Source organism: Taeniopygia guttata, chromosome 3, assembly GCF_048771995.1.
Source record: "Taeniopygia guttata chromosome 3, bTaeGut7.mat, whole genome shotgun sequence".
Lineage (NCBI taxonomy): Eukaryota > Metazoa > Chordata > Aves > Passeriformes > Estrildidae > Taeniopygia > Taeniopygia guttata.
The window spans coordinates 96079350-96095141 of record NC_133027.1 but is presented as its reverse complement, the minus strand read 5'-3'; the positions used below and the strand labels follow the sequence as shown (position 1 = coordinate 96095141).

General features: G+C 41.3%; 1 protein-coding gene across 4 annotated transcripts in view; it reads right to left on the bottom strand.

Annotated features, from left to right (window-relative positions):
• TTBK1 (tau tubulin kinase 1) overlaps positions 1–15792 on the bottom strand; it is a 103896-nt gene that overhangs the window by 44254 nt on the left and 43850 nt on the right. For 2 of the 4 annotated variants that reach the window (XM_030268888.4, XM_030268889.4), the window contains exons 7-9: positions 2603–2668; positions 1021–1113; positions 218–343 (exon numbers count right to left, since the gene is read on the bottom strand). In XM_030268888.4, the coding sequence (XP_030124748.4) occupies positions 218–343; positions 1021–1113; positions 2603–2668 (285 nt within the window). The other 2 variants (XM_072927452.1, XM_072927451.1) reach the window with 2 other exon arrangements.

Genomic DNA, 15792 nt, shown 5'->3' with positions numbered 1-15792 from the left:
CAATCGTTGTAGTAAAAAATGACTAGCCTTCTTAGAATAGTATATAAGCATATGCAGTCCACAATAAATTTGGATTCAGATCACCAGTCAGTCTTCCCCATCTCTCTCTGTCGCTGATACTCAGCCAGATATAAACACATTCATGGAAATGTTAAAAAATCTAAATGCCAATCTAGAGTGCCATGCCTCACACTGGGTAACAAAGATAGGCTCCCACCTGATAGTCTGGCTTGGTGAAGTAGTCTAGGCTTGCAATGTGATCCAGGAAAAGGTGGAACTCTGAAGGCATGTGTTTTAGCAGCATTCGGTGTTCATACTTTTCTTTTATCATGCCAACCTGCTCCTGGGGAAAAAAAAAAGAAAAAAAATTCAGAGCCAAGAATCTCTTCCATTGCTTCACATTTATAAAGACTTCTCATTCTGGAACACAGACTCTTTCTAGACCCAGCATAATGTCTACACACTTCTGTGTGCTGTCCAAGGCACAAGGAGGTTGAGCACTGAAGGCAGAGGTCAAAGAGGAATCTTAAGTCAGAAGTTTGCTGCACAGGTGACCTACTTCTTTCCAGGGATTTTATTCTTTAGCACAAAGTATTTCCAAGACAACATGAACACTTAGCTTTATTCTGTTTAACTTTCTAATTTCAAATCCCTTTTGGCTTGTTTGGCACAGCAAAACATTACCCTCCTGTCTTTCTAAAGGCTCTTTTTATTTGTCAAAAGGACAGCTTAGTCTTTCCACTTGTACTGTTTACTTGCAAGAAAAAAAGTAAAAAACACTTGATCAAATATGATGAACAATATACATAAAAAATGTCTAATTACTCCAAATAAGAGAAGCCCACCCCGTGTATCAGAACACACAAAAGCAGTTTAGCAGCTTGCAGCAAGACCTGGTAGAAAGGAGATTCTGGCTCGACTCCAGAAAAAAAGCTGCACTGAGCTGCAGTAGGAATAGTAAAGAGTCATAATAATTAAAATGTAGCAGCCTCTCTTAAGCACAGACACCAGTTTTCCTACCTTATCTTTGATCTTTCTCCACGGAAGCTGACCAACGGCAAACTCCACCAACATGTAAAAGAGGGACCACAGATCATCGTGTCTGCCCATCTCCTGGAGAAAAGAGATACCAAGACTGAGGAGCGAAGTTCCACATGGCTCAGGGGTCCAGGTGTACTCTCCAGATGACCTACCTCATTTTAAAGGGCAGGAAGAGAAGTCATACCTCCCAGTCAACGATTAAAAAAACCAAATTAAAGGCTAAAGATACATATCTACTAATGGGACATGGAATAACCTAGATTAAGAAAGATCCCACATTGTATATACAACACATTATTACTATTATTATTATTTTAAAGCCTAAATATAATTCAAATCTGCTCAATGGTTTTTGCAGAAGACTCACCATCATGTACCACAACAATTTACAGATTTATAACATTTCCACATATAACTCTCCTCCTGGGTAGTGAATGGGAAATGGAAACATGCGGATAAAGGCTGAAATTGTCAAAGCACATGAACTCATTTCTGGTGCTCAACTTCCAATGTCTAGGATATGATTTCTCAAAATAGCCTGCATTATACAGCAATTTTTGTGTCTAAATATACATTCAGCTGATGCCAGCTACAGCTGGGCCTACTCAGCTCTCACAAAAATTATACCTCAGGTTTCTCTGTGTCTCTCAAGAAACAGAAAGAATTCATTATGGCATTCAGCTGCCCTCCCCGCACCACACTTTCCACGTTTTGTAGACAATAACTTGCTCCTTCCCTAAAAAACCCTGACATTTCTTTGTATGTCACAGATAATCCTACAATCTCATTCCAAGTAAGGCCAGAAACCTGAAGGCAGTGCAGGAGGGCTGACAGTTTCCATGTGGCAGGCACTTAGCAGTAGAAATGCAGAACTTAAAACCATAGAAGATGCTGAGTTGGAAGTGACCCATCAGGACCATTCAGTCCAACTCCTGGCCCTGTGCAGGACACTTCAAGAATCACACCCTGTGCCTGACAGAATTGTCCAAACTTATTGTTTACTGTCTGCAAAGGAACACTACTGAAATAGGAGAGAAGAGTGTTTTGAGAAGAATGAAGATGAGCCTTCTAGAAGCATTTATCATGAAACAGGCCAGACACTATGTAAATAATGGTTCTTTTCAGGGAAAAAAACCCTAGCTTTCACCAGGTGGCTCTTCTCCTGATGGCACTATGTTAATATTAAAAATTACGGATCAAGAATGGATCTGGGGACATGGCACTTGGTAATTCCTGGCCAAGTTCTGCTAGAAACCAGCAGGAAACAGCCTGGAACTTAACCAGATTTCCCCTTCAGTGTGGTTTACTTTTGCCTTCAAAAAGTGTTTAGTAATGTAATAATTACAATTTTAAAGTCTGGCAACAATAGAGGACCCAATAAGTGAAGTATAATTTTGATTTTACAGTCAACAGCGTTAACTACCTAACAGAAATCTTCTGATATACTAACTTCTGTAGAAAACAAACCAGAATTCACACCTCTTGCTTCTTTGTTCCTGGAAACAGCTTTCTGAGGGGGAATTGTCCTACTGGTAACTCCTTATAACTCCAAAATACTCACTCTGTTTTTGTGCGCATTCACGGAGGCATAGCGGACGGTTCCTCGGAAACCAGCAACGTTGCGAGGCTGGAGGGAGGCAAGAGAAATATCTCAGAAACAGAGTGGGTGACTGAATCCCCTGTGCAGCCAACTCCTGAGAACTTCTTGTCTAAATTGCTATTTTGTATGCATCCGAGGAATACAAGGTTCTTACTGCCTTCTTGTGCTCTAGCAGCTACAGAGAGAGTGTTCTTCGATTCTGCATATCTAGGAAAGCTCTACAGAGAAGGCAAGGTGGTTACAGTGCTATGTTAGAATAGTAACAGTCCAGGCATAGAGATAAGAACATTAACCAGGGTCAGATATTCCTTTTTAAACTCCAGGTCAAGGGAAAAGCTAGTAAAGAAGTGCAAAACTGAGTCATGAGTAACGTGAGTTAAGCAGAATCCAAAGATGGTCTGGTCAGGACGGGAATGGGGATCACCTACTCTGACAGATGACCACAAGTGTTTGCTGACACTGCTGTAAGCATCTTCTGTAAGACTCCAACAAATCAGGAACCTCTACGACTTTCAGAGTTCCTGCTTTTTTCCAGATTCTTCCCAGTATATCCTATCTTTATTTTCTCTTTCCCTGGTTCTCTTTTTCATGTCCTTGGGAATTAAAGGCTTGATACAGTGGGTGTGGAAAGGCAGTCCTCCTGTGACTTACTTGTCCCATCTGGAGGCTTTCTCTGTTTTGGGGGCTGAGCAAGTGTTCCAACTCTTTCTACTGCTGCCTCCACAAGAACATTTGACCATGTGAGTTCACTTAATGCAGATGTCACTCTGAAAAAACTTGCATTTAAATAATGACATGCACCAAATTCTCTTAGTTGAACTAGAAGCACCAGAGTTAACAAGACTTAACAGCAGTGGTTTCAAAATTCTTGTGGTAAACCAGGTTCAGGCCCAGACTTCTTCCATCATAAGGCTAAGCTTGGGCAAAGAACTAAACAATATTCAAAATTAAGTTCCTACTCCAAAAGAAAATTGAGCATGTTAATAACAAGTTAATTCAGTAACTTGTCCCACAGAGGTCAGTGGATTCAGGTTTGTTCTTTCAGCTGTGCTTGTACTTCCAGAACTAGGCCTAAAACTCTGTACTTCTATTCTAGGGCACCCTTTTGTGACTTTAAATATGTACAATTCAGTTGCTTCCTTTTGGGTACAGGGAAGTTGCTCTAAATTTCAATATTCTCAGAAAGAATAAAATTCCCGGTATTTGTTTAATAAGTTCACCAACACCATGTATCATACTCACACCTGTACAGTGTACAATGCAGCTCTTAAGATATAAAGACTCTAAGCAAAAAAAAAAAGCTGCAAGTCTATCTTACAACTCTTTTATGCTAATCAAATACTCCCCAAAGAGAACACATATACATACCCCATGCACTTAATCCAGCATTTAATCTTGCAGTACACCAGCTTGAGCTATAAGATACTTATTTAGCAGCAGGTAATAGTAGAGATATTATATTTGTGATCATGTGCCTCATCTCAGAACTATGCAATTCAGGATTCCCACTGACAAATGACTGCAAACTATTTTTCAGAATTCCACATAATTAACTGATATGAGTTCCTGAAAAGGAGAATACTGGCCCATTGGAATACAGCCATCACCATAAATTTGCTCTACACATTCAAATAAAAAGTAGATAGCCCTCTTTTCTATTATGAATGGAAGACAGTGTGTTTGGATACTTTTCATGAACCATATTGTGAACAATTCTAACATGTAACCTGCAATGTTTTCAGAACAAAAATTATTCCATTTTTGCAGTCCATGCAAGTACTGAACCAAGTATCACGTGGGCTGGCTTCAGTATATCAGCAATGTCTCTAAAAATTATTTTAGATCAATACTTACTATTTCTGGCAGACAGGCTATCTGTGCAGTCTTTAATTAGCTCTGTTCTGAAACCAATGCCAGGCAGTTTGCAAGCACTGCTAGCAAAACTCTCCTCTCTCAAAAGCAAAGCAAAGCCCAGCTTTTGGTGCAGGCCTTTAACCTTGAATCTGTCCCACAGCCAGCATGACCTGCTGCTCCCCAGCAGTCCCACACCTGAACCCAGAGGGCTTTCCCTCCACTCCTTTCTCATGTGGGACCTCAGGGAAGGGAGAGTACTGCAACTGAGCAAGACTTTGCAGTTACTTTGACAGGACCTTTAGAGTCCTTTGAACAAAACAGGCAGATGCTAACTGTGTAATACTGTCTTTTGCTCATAAAGATTGCACCTCTTTTACCATATTTGCCTGCCCTGCTAGTCACAAGGAATTGTCACTGCAATCAAGTGTTTCCCAGGCTGTGGAGATACCTTGTTTTCCATTCAAACAAACAATTCCTCCCTGAGCATTTGTTGTAGCACATGCTGCAGACCTAACTATTATTGACTTTTCTTCTGGATTCATAAACATTAATTTTCCAGATGATTTCTTTACACACTTAATTTCTTCCAGTTAAAAACTTCATCCTACCACTGCGGCCAGCAGTGGATAAGAGCCTGGATAAAGCCTCCTTTTTGTCCACATCAGTCCACAGTTGAGACATAATTGAAATTGCAACAGTTAGGAGCTTCAGACTATGGAGTAATATATAATCCAACTGATTTGAATCCCCAAAATTATGAATATATAATAAGCTAGCAAGTTAAAATACAATTTTAAACCACATAGGTGATTCTTTTTTTACATATCAGTATTACTGTAAAAAATGTTATAAAGCATATCACTTCTTTCACTGATATTGAGTCTACTACAAATCTGAAGTGCTTTATTACACAGTGCTGCATTGTGTTAGAAGCTTGGTTTAAAATGAGTTTCAGCTTGGGAGAATGTGTTAGATCACTACCACAGAGCAAAACCTATACTCTGTGTTCCTTTCACTGCATTAGCAATGTAGACCACCTCACAGACAGAGACAGAACTAGGTAACAAAATCCTGTATGAAGTGGATGCATTTTCCAAACTGTACTTTTATACACCCATCATTCTCCAGGTTAAACATTTGTATTTCAAGTGCCAACAGTGGCTCCCTCATGATTCACATGCAGTCTGTCTTTCCTGCATGCTTCCCTTTTATTTGAGGAGTGCTCATATTTTCTCATTCATGAGAATCCCTTCTCCTCATAACATGTTCATTCATACAGACTAAAATTATTCCTTTTGTCTCACTGGCAAAAGGAAACTAGATATTTTGAAAGTCCTGATTTTCAGCTGCCTTCCTAAAAACTTGTATTTGGATGCCAATACTTTCCTCCTGCTGTTTCTTGTGACTGTGGTACTCTCACGACCATGACCATTGTTTCCTCCCCCGCTTTCTTGAAGCCTGTGCAGACACCTCATGAGATGCACAACCTTTGCCCCTGGCAGGCCTACTGTCATCTAGGATATTAACCCATCTCCCCTGGAGTCAGGAAAAGAAGTTTCAGCAGTAAGAACATGAAAAAATAAAAAAAGTTAGCACAGTTTGAAGAGAAGGTGGTAATGAGAAAGGAGATGCCACAGATCATGGAAAGCATTTGGAGATATATTTTAGATAGAAATGACTTATGTTGAAAGGTTGTGGGAAAAAGGAAAAGTGAAACAAAGCTTTAACTGAACTAAAAGGAAGCATTCCTGTGACCTCTAGGAACCTTCTGCTTCTTCAGACATCATGAAGGAGATGTAGGGATATGCTTCTCCCCACCTCTTCTGGGGAGGACAAAATCCACACCTCTTATATGCATTTTGACTTTTTAATTTAAACAGCAGCATTTTGTGGAGTCATTAATGACTGCATCATATTGTATGCCCACAGGGAGTCAGAAATGAACAGAGGAAGCTGAAGACAGAAAAGTAAGATGAGAAAATTCCTTTCCCCTTGTCTCTGAAACCACAGAATTGACAAAATCAGTCTGGCAGCACCCAAATATCTGCCAGCCCCTCAGAGAGAATCCCAAGTGTTCTAGGCTTTTGCATCACATTTAGGTAGCTGCCATGTTCCTGCTGAAAAAAAAACATATCATAAAGGAAAAAAGAAAACCAGGTGTAATTTGGACTTCCATATATAACAAAAGCACAAACCAAAATGAAAACCCAGAAGCATGGTGATGGCTCACTCACAACTCATAGCAGAGATGGTTACGAGCAGCGGATGGGAAGCCAACGCATCAAACACAGCCTCAAAAGAAGAGCCCAAAAGAACTGTAAAACAGAGAGAAACCCAAAGAAAAACATGATAAAAAAAACCAACAAAATGAGAAAAAAAATTAAACAGAAACGAATTAAAAAACATTCAATATTGTATCCCAACAGAAACCTGTGTCTCGTTTAGCTGTTGCCATCTCCCATCACCCTTCCCAGGGCTGTTAGCCCAACCTGTGCTCAGTTTCATTTAGACTTTTGTGAGCCTGTGTGATTTCTGAGTGCTCTGTAAGTGGTGAGAGGGGGCCCTCTAGGGAAAACCTTCCCCTGCCTGCATATCACACCTAATAACTGGAAAAACAAAGCTGAGAGCAGACATGCAGACAGCCTTACCACAGGTCACTTGTACACTTCTACTGTGGTTTTCCTTCCTACAATTATCTCATGTGTACTCCTCCCTTCCTCCCCTAACCAAACTGATCTAATAGCCCATAAGGGGATTTGCTCCCTCATCCCTTGCCCTTTTCATCCAGAGCAATTTCTAACATTAGCACATAAGGTCTAAAAATCAACAGCAATGTCCCCTTTCCTATTTGAATTGTTACGGGTTCTCACCCAAGATACTTGTTTTTTTTTCTGCAACCACTACCTTGCTTTCTCACAATCAATCTCCATACAAACAGTGGCTTGCCAACTTTAGAGGTTTCACAGCTGCCAACTTCAGGCATGTTCCCTTTCCCTGGTGAGTGCTGCCGTGCTCCACTGTCCATGGGGGGATGCAGAATGGTGGTTTGGGAGAGAGCAGGATGAAACTCAGTGCTGCTTTTAGGTCACATGAGCAATCATTGTATCTGTGAATGGCACAGTAGAGAAATCTGAGGGACATCCTCATCAGAGGTAAAAATTAATATTATATTACATAACCTTAAAACTCAATTCAGTGACCTGAGGAAAGACCTTGACTGAAAGATACTTATTCCAATAGAAATCAAGTAATCAAAAGCAATCCACACAACGGAGTTTTTTATTTGAGTCTCACTATTCCCCTTTCCTAAAAACGTGCAAATCCTAAGAATTTCATAAATTTTGCATGAAATTTAGTTTTGAGAAAGCTATTTAAGTCTCCTGCTATTTTTTCCAAATCGAAAGACACAGAGCAGGTGAGTTAAAATGACATTGTTGCTACTTTACTTCAGGAGAATTCAAAACTTACAATGAATTTAACATCATTAAAGACCAAGGTATTTTGTCTTTTTAAATAGCATGCATCACATGATTCCAGCACCTGAACTTGTGCTGAAGATGAGAATGTCTTTCTCAGAGTAAAAACAAAGAACAAGTTTTTTTTTTAGTCAAAAGCTTATTTCAGTTGTAATCCTATTATTCAGTTATCATGATTTTTAACAAGAGAGCTTTCGCCTCAGAGCTCCACTTGTTTCTTACATGCAAGGTCCCATAAGGCAAAAAGCAGCACAGAATATCCCCACAGAAAAAACAGAGAGCTAAGTAAGAAAGATAAGTTTCTCATCCACTGAAACAGAACAAGGGAATCACTACAATGGAAATATTTTGGAGTCACATCTCCTTTGGGATTTAGAGTACAAAATGCTTTCCTGGAACCAGATGGAGATGATGATTCTTTTCTATCAAAAGGCAGCTGTGGCAATCACTGAGGTGCAGCACACTGAAGTTCAAACCACATGTAAACCCCATCTCCCTCCTTCCAGAGCACACTCTCATCCCTAAGCCATAGGGTGCTTTGAGATGCAAGTTAAAAACATACAGGTTGGAAACGATACCTTTTGCATGGAATACATGAATAATTATTACCAAGAGGGAGGAAGTGTATGACCTGGCAGCAAATGCACTTACCTGACTGAGGGGAAATCTCACCTGCAATCCAACTCAAATCCAACATTCACTCACCTAGGGAGCAAAGCCTCTGCTCCCCTATCACTCGTCACAGTAAGAGTTTTATATTCCTCCCTCAGTTTTCCAGTGGGAAGAATAATCAGAGCTTCAAGTGGAATAGCATCAACCAGAAGGAAATGGCACATTCAGATATAATGTATCCCCTGCAGCTTGGTAGTAAAAGCACTCAGAGATGGAAAATGGGATCTCAGTCCCCTGCAGGTATACATAAAATTTGAGCCTGAGCTGTCTTCTTTTCCCTCAACCCTTTAGCAGCTGCTGTGTAAAATAAAACCAACAACAACCTGATGCAGATGATCTGAGGTCACCCTCGTTGACCCTGGGCTTTACGGGAGGAAAGCAGAGAGACAGCCACATGTAGCAAGATACCAGATTCCCTGCTTGCTAAGAGAGTTTCAAATCCATCACCTAGTCTGCTTTCCATACATTTAGTTTCAACAGCTTTGAATTTCTGTAACTGTGGCATTTTAAATCAGAACATAATCTCACTTCTCAAGTCCTAATTTGCTACTCCAGCAATTAAAGTAACAATGAGAACCATAACATAATTTTTGTGACAATTTGTTTTATAACAAATTGCATTTCCAGTGAAATTGCATTTCTGTTATATATTAAATGTGCAGTGTTTTTAAGACCGAGGTCCATTCTTTTTCCTTTCCCTCATGTCTGAACAAATGTGAATGTGCTGTGTTTTTCAGCCTTTCCTGTGATTACCTTTTTACAGTACAAAGCTTGAGACAAAAATTATGTTCCCACCCAAGCTAATATAGTAATACAGCTCCACAAATCTGTTATTCTACTCCAAAATGTTAATTTCTTATGTAATACTACAGATTAACATGTATTTCAAGAACAAAGCAAATATAAAGCTACTGGGCTTCTCTGTCTGAATATCTGGGGTATTAGGATGTAGAAGTTCCTGTCCTCTGTGTTATTTTATAGCTCATTTTCCAGTGGGGGGAAAGCTACTTAGTAGAAAAACAAGCCATCATCTCCTCTTCTAATACTTTGCTCACTGCAGCAAAGTTTATTTTTAACACTATGCACAGACATTTGGAAAATAAATACCTTTTTCTCAATTAGCTGACACATTTCTTCAGCCTTCCTCACGCTCTTCTGCACAGGCTGTGCACTGTCCTGCCTACACCATCATCCCTGTGCCCACTGACTCCCAGAGCCGCCCTCGTGCATGTGCAGTCTCCAGCAAGGCACTGCAAACTACTGCAGTGCAGTCTGAGCCACAAGGATCAGATCTAATCAATGGGCTGCAGCTGACTAAGCTAAAATAAAATGCTTGCTGAGCAGAACAGTCCACTGTCACATCCTGCAATGGGAGAGAGGCTTCAGGAAAAACATAGCCTCTATTTTCAAGTAAACAATTAAGATCAAGCTGCTAAACCTTTGAATGCTTGCAATTAATATTTGTGGAGTCACAGACAGAGGAAAGACACAATGCTTTCTGTACTGCACGTGACAAAACAGGCAGAGCCCAGCAATGATCAAGGAGTTCTTGTCCAAAACGTGACCTACATTAGCACAGAAGACCTTCATGACTCAGAACACCTCCATTACACAAGCATATGTTGTTCATCATCTGCATAACAATGTTTATGTTCATTTCTCCCTTCAAGTTCACATTTTCTTCTCAGCCTTAGTTCTCCATATCAAACAGATTCTGCTAGTCCAGCTCTCTGCTATAAAAATTAGTGCAAGATGAAAAATTTGACTTGTGCACATTCTAAAGAAGAGAATTCTACATATTTAAAGAACCCCAAATTTTCTCAGTTCATTCCCCAGTTGCTTAGTTCTCTTGTCTTAGCACTGACTACTGATACTGCTGCATGGCAAAGGTGGGTTGTACAACCAGGATGTTACAGTGAATAAAACTGTTCATGTCTCTATTTGAACCACAGCAGAAGATTGCATCTAGAGGAAATAATAGTTAAATCCTTAAAATAGATCACTGCATCCTGTAACATCAAATTTGTTATGAAAGGTCTTGGGATTCTCCACAAAATAGACTTTTTGGGTGGGAGGGAATAAGGGAAGGGGAGAAAATTGGGAAGAAAAGACTGGACTAGTTTCTCAGAAGTGTATCCCCTGCAAATACAAGTACTTACTAACTAGTATTTTACAGACATTAACAAAATTCCTTTCATTCATCTTCTTGTGCATGTTGTAATCACAATCTTTTCAATCCCACTTCATGCAAGTTTATCATTACTGTCTTCTGAGCACTACTTAGATCTGCAACACCTTATTTGAAACTGGATGGGTGGTACCCTATGCATCACCAGCTGTTACCTCATCTACATTTGTACAAAGGCACTAAAAAGGTGGTGTGGTTTTCATCAGCCTATTCCATATGGACCATAACAATTGCATCACTGGCTCTATTAATCTCAGGTAACCTGTCTCCAGTCCTAAAGGAGACGCTTCTGGATGTCCTACAGGTAGGTCACAGGGAGCTGGGCAGATACATTTTGTTTCATCTGGCATGTGCAATACTAATTTTTAAAAGGCACAATGATGGTTCAGGCCCCACACATGAGAATGAAAATTTGACACTCTTCTAAAGAACAAAATCAGCAGAAATGTAACTAGCTGGGATAGCTACCTTTCTAATTAGGAAAAGTCTACACAGCTTTTCTAAGGGAAAGTAGCACATCACCAACAGTTTTCTCTGTAGCATTTGTGCATATAGGCAAGAACAAGCTAGTCCATACACTACAGCTGAGTTTTCAAAAACACCTCAAAAGGTCCACACTAAAAGAAATTGCACTGCAAAACACGTTTCTCTCTCATTTGAGTGGTGTCAACTATAGCTGTCCTTTAAAGAGGCAATAAACAAGGAGTTTTGAAATCAGCCAAATTCAGAACATGATTTCCTTTAAAAGTTTAACTGTGAGGTTGGTTCTTAATGTTTAACAAAAACTTTATCATGAAAAGCATTAAAATTTTGATTTAATTTTCCCCCTCTCTTTATGGCATTTATAAACTGATAACTAACAGAGCTGTAGCAGCTGTGACAGCACTTAACAAAGCAAAGGTGTGAGGGAGCCCAGGAACTTTGCCCAGGAACTGTGTGCCTCACTGGGCCTGCAGTAGTGGTGGTGATGGGCTACAGGGCCTGGTTCCCCACATGAACAAGATCAACAGAATCTTCACAGAGCCTCTGGAAGAAAAAATCAAGAACCCTTCAATGCAAGGAAAAAAGGGCCGCTAGTGATAATGCTCAAAGGAGTAACAGATGGATATTCCCAAAAGAAGGGAAAGCTGGCAGCAGAAGAGAGGCTGCTGCTCCACATGCAGATCTGCAGGTGCAGAATAGATTAAGTATCCTGGGAACTGCTGAGGAGGAACAAAATCTTGCCAGGGGAGCTACCTGAGCCTCAATCAAAGGTCTGTACAGGGATCAAATGTCTGTACAGGGAAGCAAAGGTGAGCCATGGTCACTGAGGATTCCTTCCTGCAGCAAATAAAAGTCCCCATCTACTGACCTAACTCGATGTCTCAAGAGCTCTGTGGCTTGTTTGGAACCTGGATATGGGATAATAAGGACAGATTGCCAACTTTGTGTGGTCATCTGACTATTAACACTTGCAGCTCATTCATGGGAACACCAAAAGTGCCTGGTTTTCAAGCAGTGACCTCGAATATTCTAAGAGTGACTACAGACCTTGAGGCATGGGGGTCTGGGTGCTCTCCTAAATCCTGCCAGGAGAAGCTTGCATAGTGCAAGTCAACACCAAGCTGTCAAAGATGTGGCTTTGACTTCTATGACCAAAGGTCCCTCTTTGAGGAAAAAGAACTGTTGGTGGAAGAAGGGACCCATTTGACACAGTGGCAAGAACATCTTTGCAAAGACTTGGCATCTCATCTTGCTAATCAGTGAGAAGAACTAAAAGCAGGTGCAGCAGGACAGGATTACTGTAACCTGAAGAGAAATAGAAGAGCAGAGACTGTGAGGAGGCGCCCCAGGAGATGATGATAGAAGCTTCCATGTCTCTCTTGGGGAAGCAGCACAACAGAGGGCCCACCTTGAGTGCCTGTCCAAAACCTCCTACATGTGTGTAACAAACAGGAGCAGTTAGTACTCTATGTGCCATTGCAAATCTATGGTCTCACTGGGATGACAGAGACTTGGTGGGACTGCTTGCATGGCTTAAGTGCTGCAATGAATGGAAAAAAGGACTGGGAAGGCAAGGAGGTGCATTTTCACAGGAATGGCTTGAATGTGTTTAGCTTTTCTTGGAGCAGGGGATGGGACAGTCACTATTGATGGGTAAGTGATCGGTACAGGCAGCATAATAACCACCTGCTACTGACTGCCTGATGAAACCTTCTTTAGAAAACTGAAGAAAGCCTTGCAATTGCAAACCCTGGTACTCACATGGGGCTTGGATTATTCCTGCATCTACTGCTCCTGCATTGACATATTGCAGAGATAACATGGCAGGGTGAAGCAATCCAGGAGTTTTCTTGTGAGCATTGAGCAAAGCCAGGAAAACAAGCAATGAAGGTTTGTAGTCATAAGGGAAGGACAGCACTGAAGAGAAACAGTTTCCTGGAGAACCTGGTGGACAACAAGCTGTCCATGAACCAGCAGTGCCCTTGTTGCCAAGAAGGCAAATGGTATCCTGAGAAGCATTAAGAAGAGTATTTCCAGCAGGTCAAGGGAGGAGATCCTGGCCTGGTGAGGCCAGTCCGGAGTGCCGTGCCCAGTTCTGGGATCTCAGGACAAGAGAGACGTGGAGCTCCTGGAGAGGGTCCAGCAGAGGGTGACACAGATGATGAAGGGACTGGAGCACCTCAGTTCTGAGGAGAGGCTGGGGGAGCTGGGTCTGCTCAGCCTGGAGAAGAGACACTGAGAGAACCTCACCAATGTCTGTCAGTGCCTGCAGGGAGGGGCCAGAGCATGGCCAGGCTCTGCTCGGCGGGGCTGGGCAATGGGACAAGGGGCAAGTGGGACAATGGGGCAGGAACGGAGGCTCAGGAAGTGCCACCTGAACATGAGGAAGAACTTCCCTGTGCAGTGCCTGAACACTGGGACAGACTGCCCAGAGAGGCTGTGGAGTCTTCCTCACTGGGGATAGTCAAGAACCATCTGGATGCAATCCTGCGCCATGTACTCTGGGATGACTTTGTTTGAGCAGGAAGGCTGGATCAGATGCCCCACTGTGGTCCCTTCCAACTTTACCCATCCTGTGAATCTGTGTGTGATTCTTCTCTCCAGCATTAGAGCACTCACCCAGAGTTTGGATGTTTCAGGTTCAAAAGGTTCCTCCCCTATAGGAGTTCCTCACTTGACAGCAGAATACCACAAACACCAGGTATTTAAGCCACAGGCAGAATGGGAGCAGGCATATTGAACTCTCTCTCATTTAAGCTTTATAGCTGTGTACAAAGTTAGATATATTCCATAGAAAAGGGATGTTGGGAGGCTCAGAGCCCTGCAGAAGGCCCTGCTTACTGTGACTAGGTAGTTTTTTCTGTCTTTTGTCAGAAAACATAAGTCTTGAGTACCAAAAGATGTTACTAAGCTTAATGAACCAGGAATACTTTGTGAATTTATCACTGGCAGTACACCCTTGAGACATGAAAAATTTCAGGTCAAACATACCTTGCTGAATATATATGTCAGATCCTAACCACAATTTGCCACCTTTTGAAAAGGAGAGAGTGTGGCTTAGAGAGGCAAGGAGGAGCAGTAAGAAATCAGCAACTCCTCTAGCAGTCCTGGCAAGCTGCCTGGCTGTTCCTTGTTCAGAAACTTGTCCTTGCAAGTGTTCAAAAAAAACAAAACACACTGCAAATATTTTTTTTTTTTGTCCACTAGCAATCTGTCCTGTTTTTTGTAATAGCCAGAGTCCCCCTTGCTTAGCCATGATGTTGGCTGTGATGCAAATGCCAGAAATGCTGCTGGTAGCCAAAGTAAGAGCCTTCAGCCAGGCCCTAAGCAGCTCCCAGCACACCACAGACACCACATGGCTACATGACCAATGCACATCTGCTCTGCCTGTCCAAAGGAGTGACTATCAAAGCCTGACTTCTACAACCCACAAAGAAATATCAAATCATGAGACTGTTGAGAACAGCTGAGCTTCCCTGATTGTCAACAGAGGGAAGAAAGGTTGCTGATGCTTCCTTACACACCTTCTGGTCCCAACTATCTTCTGTCCTTATAAAGCAATGTAAGTTCCTGCAGACTGTTCCCAGCAGACTTTGTAACATGTGGCAATGGGAAAGCAGTAGAGGGGTGAGACCATTCCTGTGACAGCAAATCTGTGCCAGAATAGTTTCTCTCCAAAGACTAGCATCTGTGTTAATATTAGCATCCCACACAAGGGAGATCAGTTTTGTTTTCCTAGAAGCACAGGATAAATTCAGATTCAGAAAAAACCTGGATTTAGTTATGTCAAGTGGGCCACAACTTCACAAATGGTGATCTATCAAGCTGAACTGTCAAATAGCCATCCTCTGTAGAGATATAGAGATCAAATCTACAACACTCATCAAAGGCTCAGGAGAGTAACAGCTCCCTATGTAAAAGCTGCTGGGACAGCCCTTGAAATTATTCCACTTCAAAGTTTTAATCAGTCTCTAGAAAGTAAGAGGCAAGAGGTAAGTTAAAAAAAAACCCAAAACCCAACAAATCCACAGCATACTAAAGACTTGTATCATTATCTGTATTACTAGAAAGTCATTCAGAGTTTTTATGAAAAGGTGATAATAAGATTGTGGCTGTGAATTTCAGAGGATATGAAAACAGCTGATACTTTTATAGTATTATTCATGAAGTATGACAATGCTTCTGAAACTGTAGGAAACTACAGACAATCTATGTGAGCAGAAAACTTCTGTTAAAAAATTCAATATGGCTGAAAGCAAAATCCAGACATGCTTCCAAAAAAACAGGAGCAAGTCCCTTCCCTCACCTATCTTGTGTATTGTACCTGAGAACCAAACCACAGAAATACTAGGCTCAGAATAGTTATGTTATAAATCTGAAAAATTTATTCTCCATGGATAAATGAGTGGAAAGAGAATGGAGAAAAAAGAATTTACCTCATTGGCTTGAAATAATCTCTTTAAACAAGTGATAAAGTT